The following is an 11,485-nucleotide window of genomic DNA, read 5'->3' as shown; positions in this document are numbered from 1 at the left end:
CATCTGAAGCCATGGACTGCCAAGTACCATGCCCAGTGTCACACCCTGTCCCCTGTAAGTTTACTGATGCCGTTTAAAAGGGGTTGCCAAGGAAAACAAGTTTTAATATTTTTGTCATTTCCGCATTGGCATGAAAATCCTTGACCAGAAAAATCAGATGTCAAAATTTCTAGGATTCTTAAATAGCAAAGCCGTCATTTTCACCTCTGGGTTTTAGAGTCTCTGGGCAGTCACACAAGGTTTTAGACACTCCATAGAAAGTCCCTGGTGTTCAGCTATACCTGTGCATCAGCATATACTCCTGATTATTACTTTAGTCGGGAGCAGCAAACCCAAGAATGAGCCAAACAGGCTGTTCCAAGCACTGTGTTCTCACGTCCTGCACAGCAGTAACTGGGAATTCAAGAATGGATTCAGAAGTCTCAGGGTGCACAGGAAGCCACAAAGACTTGGGGATGCTGAAATGGACCAGCCTGGAGCCTGTGCCTGGGCTGTACAGGGCTGAGCTCCAACCGTGGGATCTTACAAAGGTTGAATGGACATACCAGGTCCCATTGGAGACTCCTATTCCTAGTTCCGTGAGCAACAAGATTCAGCTTTAACCAGCTGACCTTTTCCTCTTAGCTTGAAATCCAGGAGGGGAAAAGGTAAACACGGCAGCCAAGTGTTCTTCCAATTCTAGTGACTGGTGTGCGTGCACACCACCTGTGCCCATGGCGGGGTGGCTGGAACTGGATGATCCTTAAGATACTTTCCAACACAAAGTGCTCTGGGATTCTGTGATTCCCCAAGTGGAGAGCAAAACGGAGCCATAGAAGTCCCTGCTTTTCTTCAGCGCCTGCTGCGGCTGCTTCCTTTGTTCCAAGCAAGTCCAGGATTTAGTTTGGAAGCTCATGCACGTGTCTGTAAGGTGCCTGCATGGAGGAGAGGGACGGCAGCTGCAGCGCAGGGCTCGTGTCCCATCAGAGTCTCGCTCTCACGGTGGCACCAATGCCACTGCCTTGGGACGCCTGACTGTGGAAGGCCAGTCTGCCCTCAAGCACAGCCACTGAAGTCAGTCAGGGGCACAGGCTGCAGCTGAAGCTGCCAAGCATTGCTGTGAGGCTGGCGAGTCAAGAGAAAGCCATCATGGCCAATTCTGCTGGAGCCTTTTGCCAAACCACGTGCAGTTGTGCCCACAGTATCCCCCTTTTTGGCATCCCGGCTGGCCCGGATGCCTCGTTGAGCAGGTGCCGGCGCTCGGGCTCCTGCTGTTCCTGGGCACGCTCTGGTGCCGTTCCTGTGGCGTCCAGAGCCGCTTTGGCAGCAGCGACTCGGCAGCCCTGCTCGAGGAGACATCGCCGTCTGTCCCATGGTGGCAGCAGCCGTGCGGGCCCAGAGCGCTGTGTCAGGGGGGCTGCGGTCACAGCACCGTGGCCTGGGCAGCCGTGGGGACTGGCAGCACCCAGTGGCCGTGCCCCGGCAGGGCCCCTCTGCCCTCCTTGTCCCCAGCCAGCCCAGCCTGGGCACCTCGGGCTGGTCCCCACTGTCCTGCTGAGGCCCGGCTTCAAGGGCTTCTGCCACAGGCCTGGGAGACGTGTCGGGGAAGCGCCAGAGCAGCCGGGTGGCAGGAACGAGGTGGCTGCCTGGGGGCTGCTTATGGCCTCTGACACCCAATTCCTCAGGCCTTCCCACCACCCCCGCCCCTCAGGGACCTCCTGTCCCCTTGTAGCCTCCTGCCACCCACTCCGTCACACATCCTCCTCGTGCCTTCCCGCTGCCTTGTCCCGTCAGCGCTTCCGCAGCACCTCCTCCCTTCACGGCCTACCACCGCCCCGTCCCCTCAGGGTCTCCCCCAGCCTGGCCAACCTGCCCGGCAGCAGCACAGCCCTGACAGAGCTCCAGACGAGCCGGATCAAGAGGCACCTCGGAGCCCTCAGCAAGCCAGGCAGCAACGCACGGGCAGGAGGACACAGATGGCGGCTCCTGCCGGGGACAGGGCTTGTGGCCATCTCCCGGCACCAGTCCCGCAGGGATCCCCGCAGCTCTGGCCCCTGCCCACCCACTCTCTCGACAGCGTTAAGGCTTCAGCAGACCCACCAAAGGCCAAGGAGCTTCTGGCCATTTCCCCTTCCACTCCGCACGCTTGGGCAACTTGCTGAGCGCAAGCACCCCTTCTCCCCTCTTCCCCTATGCCCTGCCGATACTGGGCACCAAAAGAAAGCTCCTGGGAGTCTGTGTATTATAACACATTCTATATTTATATTCTACAGAATATAGAAAAGAAAAGAAAATTCTTAAAGAAAAGAAAATCCCCTCTGGCTCAGGTGGCCCCAGCAGGCAGAGCCTCCCAGATCAGCTCTCCGCAGAGCTCCAGAAACACAGCCGGCCAAGGCTCGACAGCCGAGGCCGTGTCTTCCATGCCCTGCGGAGTTGATCCTGCAGCCTCCGGAATATGGAGTATCGAGACGTCTCTAGTGACCGGAGAACGTACAATGTTTGAAGTGCCAGGTTGGAGACAGCAGGGCTGATGTCCTCTGTCAGGTGTTCAAGGGCTGCAAGAGAGAGGAACAGAGCCACGGTCAGATCCCGGATCTGCGGGGACCCGAGGAGAGCCCCCTTCCAGGGCCATCCCAGCCTGCTCTTGCCATGGCCAGGAGGGAGCAGGGACCGACAGGATCAGCCCAAAGGTGCTGGCCACCAATGCCCCACGCGGCCCTGAAACCTCTCTGTGCTCTGCCCACGCCGCCCCTCGTCCGCACAGGGAGCAGAGCCCTCCGCAGCCGGGGCAGGAATTGCAGATCCCCCCGCCAGCCCCCGCTGAGAGCCCGCTGCCCTCACTCACCTTTGCACATGAGCTGGAGCTCTTTGTGCTGCCCCCTCATGCTCCGCCCGGCAATCTCTGGGAACACAGAGCCTGTCACAGCCCCAGCGGCACAGCTGCCCCACACCGGCGCTGCCAGCCCTGAGGCCACACGACCTCCTTCCCTGGCAGCGCTCGGCCCGGGCTCCTGCCGCATCCTGACGCCCGAGGGCAGGCGGGGCTCCACGGCCCCGGGCCCGGATCCCGCTGCCGGGGCAGCAGGCGGGGCCGGGGCCGAGCTGCGGCGGGGCGGGGAGGGGCCCCGGCCTCGTGGCTCACCCATGAACCTGACGGCCGCCTCTCGCAGGGGCTCCTGCGGGTTCTCCAGGTACGGCAGGGCCAGGCGCAGGTGCTCGGCCGCTTGGCTCCTGTCCTCTGCCAGCTGGAGAGAGCGCCAGGAGGGAAGGCTTAGCGCGGGCTCAGCCCCTTGGCCGGGCGCTCCCTACGGCCGGCACTGCCTCCCCTGCCCGCACAGCCCCGAGGCCCGGCCAGCAGCCGCTGGCGCCGGGCTCTGGAGAGGGCCGAGGGCCGGGTGCTGCCCGGGGAGCCTCGGTGCCGCCCCCGCCCCACAGCCCAGCTGGGCCGGCGCTCCATCGGCGCCCGGCTCGGGGCCAGAGGAGCCTGGAGAAGAGCCCGCGCGGCCCAGGGAAGGGAGCAGCGTGTGGGGCGCAGGCTGGCGCCCCTGGGTGCAGCGCTGGACAGGGAGCACAGCTGCCAGCCCCGCACACTGAGCGCCGGGGGCAGGGGGCTTCTCCAGGCTGCGGCCAGGCCGTCCTTACCAGGCACTCGGCGAACTTCCACAGCTTCTCCTTCTTCACCAGCTTTTCGAGATCTCTCCTCTTCAGGAACTGGACCGCACAAAGCAGCGTTTCCCGAGAAGCCTGGCGAGCAGCAGAGACCCGGAGATGGCACCACAGCCCAGGGCATGGGACGCGCGCGTCCCTGTGCCAAGGCCAGGAGGAGGCTGAAGCCCGCGAGGCGCCAGGGCAGGAGGCAGCCCATCTCCATGCCGGGGCACGAGTCCTCACCTCTGCCACGTGCTGGTTCTCATCGTGGCAGTGGAAGAAGAGTGGGAGCAGGCTCTGGCACACTTGTGTTTTCAGGGGCTCTTTTTCTATGACAAAAGACATCAGTGTTCTGAAGACAAACATGGAGAGCAGCTGCACCTGGCTGTCATCCTGTATGAAAGGAAGAAAAAAAAGACCTCAACATCAGCTGCTCCAGGCCCACCTGGGCGCAGGCCTGAAAATCCACAGGGTACACAGTATCTGGGTGGCATCCAGTGGCCTTGCCTGGGGGCACAGAGCCTTACGTTGTCAAAGAGTGGCAGGAGGGCCTCAGCCAGCTGCAGGGCGATGGGGCTCGGTATCGGGGCATCCTTGTCCAGGAAGAAATAAGTCAGGAGAACGACGGTCATCCTAACCACGTCGTTGTCGCTATCCCGCAGGAGCACCACAAGGCTTTTAGTCAGGCTCCACATTCTTTCGGCCTGTGTGGAACACAAAGCTGTGCAACGCCACCCTTCTACAGTAGGGCCCAGAGGCCAAAGGCCTGTCCCGAAGCACTCGGGCAGCTGAACCAGGAGGCAGGAGAGCTGGAAACAGCTGCCTCAGCGCCCAAAGCCCGGCCAAGCCCAAGCGACTGTGTTCCCCAGCCCCACGCTGCCAGCGCAGCTTCAGGTGCTGCCCCCTTCTCACCATTGAGGGATCATCCCTGAGCAAGAGGAGGACCCTGAGTGCCAGGCGACGCATCTCCCTGCGCTCGCTCTTCAGGTGTCTTGTTACGACGTCCATTATGCTGTCACCGCATTCACTCAGGTCCAGGCACTCGAGGACCTGAAAGGCACAGGGCAGTGACAGGGGAGCCGGCCGGCAGGAGCCCGGAAGCGCACAGGGCTGGGCCCAGGCAGCAGCGCAGGGCGCGGGCACCGTCCCAGGCAGCTGCGGCTACGGGAGGGCAGAGAGCTGGGAGGCAGCTCTAGCGAGGCAGCGCTGGCCGTCGGGCTCACCTCCACAAGGAACGCCAGGGCGGGGAAATCCCAGTATGGCATCTCTTTGCTGAGCATCTCAAGGAGACAGCATAAGATGCTTTTACACAAGTGCAGCGATGCTTGGCTCATCTCCCTGGAAGGCAGAAAAAGGCACTCAGGCCCTGAGCTGGGGTGGGGGGGGGGGCGGGGCAAACCTGTCCCAGGACTGAGTCACATAGTTCTGGTCTTTCCCGACCACCCTGCGAAGGGACCTGGGCCCTTTGGGAGGCGGCTGCTCCGGGGCACCCTCCTCTCCCGGCCTTTTCCCGTCAGCTCAGCCGTTCCTCGGTGACAAGGCCCTCTGGCCCACGACCACGGCCACCGTGTGGGGCACCCTGGGCACAGGGCACAAAAGCCGAGGGCAGCGGAGGAGAAGGGGGTCTCACCTGGCCAGCAGACCCACTGCATAGTGGTGGGTGTCGGCACAGAGCAGCGTGTCCCAGCCACGCTTGCGCTCCATTGCCATCACCACGTGCTCACACTGGAGAAGGCAGAGCAGGGCCTTCAGGGTCCGCACTGCAAACCTGTGTGCAGAGCAAAGCCCAGGTCACGCTGGGGGACTGGCTCCTGCCCTGGCGACATGGGAGGGACAGGAGGACTGGGATGGAGCACCTGCTGGGGTTGGTGGCAAGGCCGTGTTCCTCCTGGCATCCCTTCCAGAAGGTATTGACCTCCTCTGGCGTATCCAATGTGCTGAAGTACACTTGGAAGAGGAGATGCGCAAAGAGGCGGGGGAAAAAGAATATCAGTACGTGTGGGACACAGGGCACCTGGAGGATCTTCCACATCACCACAGTTGCCTGCAAAGGACAAACCACCCTGAGACAGCGCCCAGTGCCAAGGCGTCCACGTGGCAGGGCCAGAGCATGGAAGGGGGAGGCCAGGGGAGACGTAGGCGGAGCACCTGGCCTGGTGCCCCTGAACCTGCCCCTAGCCCAGGTTTCAGCCCAGCGCCTGAGGCAGGGAGACGCAGTGGGGGCAGGAGGATGGAGAGCTGATGGAAGGTGGCCTGGGGGCGAGCAAAGGCCAGTTCCAGAAACTCACAGCCAGGGCAAAGACATCTGTGTCGTCGCCATCGGAGGTGCGCATGCTGTGCTCTGGCCAGCTCCCCAGCACATCGAGGAGCAGCAGCTGCGCCAGCTCCGCAGTCCTGGGCGAGGACATGATTGTCGTCCACATGGTCGCAGCAGCTCTGTGGGGTCAGAACTCTGTGTCGGGGGGTGTCAGCCACAGCACCGTGGCCTGGGCAGCTGTAGGGGCCCGGGCTGACTGCCAGCTCTGCTTCTGCCCACGGCCCTTCACCAGCAGCACCCAGGCAGCCCACCCCTGTGGGCACCGGCCCCTGAGGGGCAGGGAGGGAGCATGGCAGCAGGCTTGGGGGCTGACATGCCACGGCTGGAAAATGGAGGAGCCAGAGGGCCCTGGAACTCTCCGTTTGTCACGCGCCTGGGAGACAGGCTCCACAGGGTGATGGGCTGGTGAGCCCTGAGCCCTTTGGGCAGGTGGGCCCCATACCTGTCACACAATGGGGCCACACGCAGGAGAGTCATGACTACATCAGCTGGCTGTGCCTCTGTCAGCTCCAGCAGGGTATTGTCCAGCCTGTGCTCAGCAGGCTCATTGGCCATGAGCCATCGGTGGATGAACCTCACCATGGCAGGCACCTGGAGAAGGTACGGGGAGAGCTGGAAGCTGCCACAGGGAGTAATGTCCCCCAGCTTCCCCAGAGAACTGCTTCCCTTCCCACCACACTGGGATGGCCTCAAAGGCTTAAAGTGACCAGCAGGCGTGGCTTGGCAAGCCATGTGACTCCTGGGGGAACTGAACCCTGGCCACATGCTGCTTACTTGCTCTGGACTGGAAACACCCTGCTTCACAAGCAAATCCAGCAGGGCGGCACTGGTCTCGTATTTGAAGACCTCTGAGTATGGTATGACCCCAGTGCCCATGACGCTGGTCTCTTTCTCCCGAATGCTCCTGATGAATTTGCAAACCATCTGTAGGAGGAGGGCAAGAGGAGAAGGATGTTCCATGGGGTGCTCCAAGCACAGTGCTCGGCTGAGCAGCGACAGCAGGCCCAGCCCAGGTGGGGACGGCTGCAGGTACCTGCGCTGTTCTGCGGAAGCGGCCACGGGCGGGGTCGTGCTCTTGTGTCGGGTCCACGGCTGGGTCTGGTAAAGAGCGAGCGCAGCCAGAGCTGAGGGGCTGCGGGAGAGGCCGGAGAACACAGCCCAGCCCTGCGCTCCCCAGGCAGGGACAGCCCCGGTATGCCCAGGGGATGGAGCACGGCTGCTGTGGGGGGGGTCTGCCCCGGCCTCTCTTCCGTCCTGTCCATGGGCATGTCCCCAGGGGACGGGACAGGATGGGATGGGATGGGACGGGATGGGATGGGGCCAAGTTGGCTGCAGGCACCAGCCCTGTGACCCAGCTTTGCTATTCACCCTCCTGTGGTGGCTGGAACTGCTCCACCTCTTCTAGCTGCTGTGCTGGGGCAGCTCCAGGGCCTTCTTCCTCCTCCTCCTTCACCCAGGCCAGCTTGGGCACGGTTGGGGGTCTCTGCTCCATGTCACTGACTGGATTGAAGGGTACTTGCAGAGATACGCCTCCAAAAAGTTCCAGGTCATCAAGTCCTGCAGTTGTGCCTTGAAGGCACCAGCCCTGTGGCCTAGCTCTGCCACTCACCCTCCTGTGGTGGCTGGAACTGCTCCACCTCTTCTAGCTGCTGTTCTGGGACAGCTCCAGGGCCTTCTTCATCCTCATTCACCCAGGCCAGCTTGGGCATGGTTGGGGGTCTCTGCTCCATGTCACTGACCGGATTGAAGGCTACTTGCAGGAGAGGTGCCTCTTAAAAGCTCCGGGTCAGCAAGTCCTGCAGTCGTGCCTTCAAGGCACCTTCAAGAGAGAAGTCTTGGGAAGCAAGGACAGCAAGTCCCACGGTCTGGTCTCGAGGGCACCGGCCACAGGGATGGGAGATGCCTTAGAAAAGCTCCGGGGCACCAAGTCCCATGGTCTGCCCTCGAGGGCACCTGCAGAAGAGAAGCCTCAGGAAGGCCACGGGTCACCAAGTCCTATGGTCTGGCCTCGAGGGCACCTGCACAGGTAAACGCCTCGGAAAGGCTCCGGGTCAGCAAAGAACAAGCGCGCTGTGCGGGGGCTCCTCACAGCACCGCTCTGTCCTGTCCTATCCCGTCGCGTGCTCCGAGCACTGTGGCGTGGCCGCGTCACCACCAGCACCTATGTCAGCACGTGTCACAAAGGGCCCTGGGACACCCTGTCCCATTCCATCCCATGGTGACCATGCTGCACCGTGTCACAAAGGGCCTTTGCACACACTGCCACCTGCCCTGGGGCCGCCCCCAGCCCACCCCAAGTGGCCCAGGTTGGAAGGAATCCCTTGCTCCAAGTGCCTAAGACAGCCCGACAGCAGCTTTAAGAATGGCTCAATCCATAAGCAAACGCTCCCCTGCTCTGTGGGTTCGGAGCAGCACCAGGAGCCCCCACGGCCAGCAACACAGCCGTGGCAGGAAGGGCACGGGGTCTTCCACAGAAGCTGGCACGGCCTCCGTGGGACACATCCCGGCTGGTGGCCATCCTAAAGCCGGGGCTGTGACACAGACACAAGGACGTGTGAGCCAGGGCGCAAATGCTGCTCTGACCCCGGGGCCCCGGGGAGCGCTGAAATCAGCAGGTGTGGCAGAGCCCCCGCCGAAGCAGACCTGCTAGACCCCCGTGCCCTGGCCGCGCTGGTGCCCGTCTCCTGCCCCAGAGACCTGTGCCCCCGGGGGACTTCTCTGCCAGAGGGCAGCCAAAGCCAAGGCGCATTGGGGTCTGTGCTCCTTCCTACAGGGGGCTGTTGGCAGGAGCACCTGGAGCAACTGGGGGCAACACTCAGTATCTGACAGGAGATGTTGCTGCTTCCTGGAATGAATTTTTTCATGGAAGGGATTAGCAGTAGAACCAGAGCATCACCAGCTTCTGAGTTTCACAGGACAATTAGATTGTACAGAGACACGGTCATGTTTCCTTGTGATCTTCTGTCTGTTTCCCTGGGAAAAACATTAGCCCAGTCTCTGACGTTCAACACTCCAGTTGCTGCATGTCTGTCTACGTTGCAGCTGATGCAAGGCAAACGTTTCCTCCGGCCCCAAAGAGTCGTGCCTGAAAAGCCACAGAGCCATATCTACTTTAACTTTTTTTTTTTTTTTTTTTTTTAAAGTTTTTCAGACCCTGCTGATCATTTTCAAGGTTTTCTCCCTATCCCTAGGGCACATTCTCCAGAAGTTCTGCTGGGACATCCTTTTGCATTTAGTGGAAGTTACCTGCAATGACCAGTTGAACAAAGCCCTGGGAACACTTGAACTCCTGGGTGAAACCGGGCAAAACATTAATCACCCACATCTGAAGCCATGGACTGCCAAGTACCATGCCCAGTGTCACACCCTGTCCCCTGTAAGTTTACTGATGCCGTTTAAAAGGGGTTGCCAAGGAAAACAAGTTTTAATATTTTTGTCATTTCCGCATTGGCATGAAAATCCTTGACCAGAAAAATCAGATGTCAAAATTTCTAGGATTCTTAAATAGCAAAGCCGTCATTTTCACCTCTGGGTTTTAGAGTCTCTGGGCAGTCACACAAGGTTTTAGACACTCCATAGAAAGTCCCTGGTGTTCAGCTATACCTGTGCATCAGCATATACTCCTGATTATTACTTTAGTCGGGAGCAGCAAACCCAAGAATGAGCCAAACAGGCTGTTCCAAGCACTGTGTTCTCACGTCCTGCACAGCAGTAACTGGGAATTCAAGAATGGATTCAGAAGTCTCAGGGTGCACAGGAAGCCACAAAGACTTGGGGATGCTGAAATGGACCAGCCTGGAGCCTGTGCCTGGGCTGTACAGGGCTGAGCTCCAACCGTGGGATCTTACAAAGGTTGAATGGACATACCAGGTCCCATTGGAGACTCCTATTCCTAGTTCCGTGAGCAACAAGATTCAGCTTTAACCAGCTGACCTTTTCCTCTTAGCTTGAAATCCAGGAGGGGAAAAGGTAAACATGGCAGCCAAGTGTTCTTCCAATTCTAGTGACTGGTGTGCGTGCACACCACCTGTGCCCATGGCGGGGTGGCTGGAACTGGATGATCCTTAAGATACCTTCCAACACAAAGTGCTCTGGGATTCTGTGATTCCCCAAGTGGAGAGCAAAACGGAGCCATAGAAGTCCCTGCTTTTCTTCAGCGCCTGCTGCGGCTGCTTCCTTTGTTCCAAGCAAGTCCAGGATTTAGTTTGGAAGCTCATGCACGTGTCTGTAAGGTGCCTGCATGGAGGAGAGGGACGGCAGCTGCAGCGCAGGGCTCGTGTCCCATCAGAGTCTCGCTCTCACGGTGGCACCAATGCCACTGCCTTGGGACGCCTGACTGTGGAAGGCCAGTCTGCCCTCAAGCACAGCCACTGAAGTCAGTCAGGGGCACAGGCTGCAGCTGAAGCTGCCAAGCATTGCTGTGAGGCTGGCGAGTCAAGAGAAAGCCATCATGGCCAATTCTGCTGGAGCCTTTTGCCAAACCACGTGCAGCTGTGCCCACAGTATCCCCCTTTTTGGCATCCCGGCTGGCCCGGATGCCTCGTTGAGCAGGTGCCGGCGCTCGGGCTCCTGCTGTTCCTGGGCACGCTCTGGTGCCGTTCCTGTGGCGTCCAGAGCCGCTTTGGCAGCAGCGACTCGGCAGCCCTGCTCGAGGAGACATCGCCGTCTGTCCCATGGTGGCAGCAGCCGTGCGGGCCCAGAGCGCTGTGTCAGGGGGGCTGCGGTCACAGCACCGTGGCCTGGGCAGCCGTGGGGACTGGCAGCACCCAGTGGCCGTGCCCCGGCAGGGCCCCTCTGCCCTCCTTGTCCCCAGCCAGCCCAGCCTGGGCACCTCGGGCTGGTCCCCACTGTCCTGCTGAGGCCCGGCTTCAAGGGCTTCTGCCACAGGCCTGGGAGACGTGTCGGGGAAGCGCCAGAGCAGCCGGGTGGCAGGAACGAGGTGGCTGCCTGGGGGCTGCTTATGGCCTCTGACACCCAATTCCTCAGGCCTTCCCACCACCCCCGCCCCTCAGGGACCTCCTGTCCCCTTGTAGCCTCCTGCCACCCACTCCGTCACACATCCTCCTCGTGCCTTCCCGCTGCCTTGTCCCGTCAGGGCTTCCGCAGCACCTCCTCCCTTCACGGCCTACCACCGCCCCGTCCCCTCAGGGTCTCCCCCAGCCTGGCCAACCTGCCCGGCAGCAGCACAGCCCTGACAGAGCTCCAGACGAGCCGGATCAAGAGGCACCTCGGAGCCCTCAGCAAGCCAGGCAGCAACGCACGGGCAGGAGGACACAGATGGCGGCTCCTGCCGGGGACAGGGCTTGTGGCCATCTCCCGGCACCAGTCCCGCAGGGATCCCCGCAGCTCTGGCCCCTGCCCACCCGCTCTCTCGACAGCGTTAAGGCTTCAGCAGACCCACCAAAGGCCAAGGAGCTTCTGGCCATTTCCCCTTCCACTCCGCACGCTTGGGCAACTTGCTGAGCGCAAGCACCCCTTCTCCCCTCTTCCCCTATGCCCTGCCGATACTGGGCACCAAAAGAAAGCTCCTGGGAGTCTGTG

At 60.9% G+C, this 11,485-nt stretch overlaps 2 protein-coding genes across 4 annotated transcripts; both read right to left on the bottom strand.

Moving 5' to 3' along the window:
* Positions 1–2,219: 2,219 nt before the first annotated feature.
* Positions 2,220–5,150, bottom strand: LOC125328788. Its single transcript, XM_048309892.1, has 8 exons — positions 4,851–5,150; positions 4,540–4,677; positions 4,155–4,331; positions 3,871–4,020; positions 3,622–3,723; positions 3,122–3,224; positions 2,825–2,881; positions 2,220–2,534 (listed from the first exon to the last, which is right to left on the bottom strand). The coding sequence occupies exons 1-8, from the start codon at positions 4,959–4,961 to the stop codon at positions 2,335–2,337; spliced, it is 1,038 nt and encodes a 345-aa protein (XP_048165849.1). The 5' UTR covers positions 4,962–5,150; the 3' UTR covers positions 2,220–2,334.
* Positions 5,151–5,492: 342 nt separating this feature from the next.
* On the bottom strand, positions 5,493–8,344 carry LOC125328276. Of its 3 annotated transcripts, XM_048308653.1 has the most exons (5): positions 7,313–8,344; positions 6,978–7,042; positions 6,719–6,868; positions 5,916–6,535; positions 5,493–5,671 (listed from the first exon to the last, which is right to left on the bottom strand). In XM_048308653.1, the coding sequence occupies exons 1-4, from the start codon at positions 7,434–7,436 to the stop codon at positions 6,170–6,172; spliced, it is 705 nt and encodes a 234-aa protein (XP_048164610.1). In that variant the 5' UTR covers positions 7,437–8,344; the 3' UTR covers positions 5,493–5,671; positions 5,916–6,169. The 3 variants fall into 3 exon arrangements, with proteins under 3 accessions (XP_048164610.1, XP_048164608.1, XP_048164609.1); XM_048308651.1 differs by having other exon boundaries at positions 5,916–6,868; XM_048308652.1 differs by having other exon boundaries at positions 5,493–6,868.
* Positions 8,345–11,485: the final 3,141 nt, after the last annotated feature.

This window comes from Corvus hawaiiensis, chromosome 7, assembly GCF_020740725.1.
Source record: "Corvus hawaiiensis isolate bCorHaw1 chromosome 7, bCorHaw1.pri.cur, whole genome shotgun sequence".
In the NCBI taxonomy this organism is placed as follows: Eukaryota; Metazoa; Chordata; class Aves; order Passeriformes; family Corvidae; genus Corvus; species Corvus hawaiiensis.
This window is presented reverse-complemented; position numbering and strand designations above follow the sequence as displayed.

What these genes read in the sequence shown, in the direction of transcription:
- LOC125328788 (XM_048309892.1), bottom strand. Translation starts at nt 4,961, where the DNA reads ATGAGCCAAGCATCGCTGCACTTGTGTAAAAGCATCTTATGCTGTCTC. An exon ending in CCCTGGCGTTCCTTGTGGAG is followed by an intron (nt 4,678 to 4,850) that starts GTGAGCCCGACG and finishes TGTGCCTTTCAG; the next exon opens with GTCCTCGAGTGCCTGGACCT. An exon ending in GGCGGCCGTCAGGTTCATGG is followed by an intron (nt 2,882 to 3,121) that starts GTGAGCCACGAG and finishes CTGTGTTCCCAG; the next exon opens with AGATTGCCGGGCGGAGCATG.
- LOC125328276 (XM_048308652.1), bottom strand. Translation starts at nt 7,436, where the DNA reads ATGGAGCAGAGACCCCCAACCGTGCCCAAGCTGGCCTGGGTGAAGGAG. An exon ending in GTTCCAGCCACCACAGGAGG is followed by an intron (nt 7,043 to 7,312) that starts GTGAATAGCAAA and finishes GCTCTTTACCAG; the next exon opens with ACCCAGCCGTGGACCCGACA. An exon ending in GCTTCCGCAGAACAGCGCAG is followed by an intron (nt 6,869 to 6,977) that starts GTACCTGCAGCC and finishes CTCCTCCTACAG; the next exon opens with ATGGTTTGCAAATTCATCAG.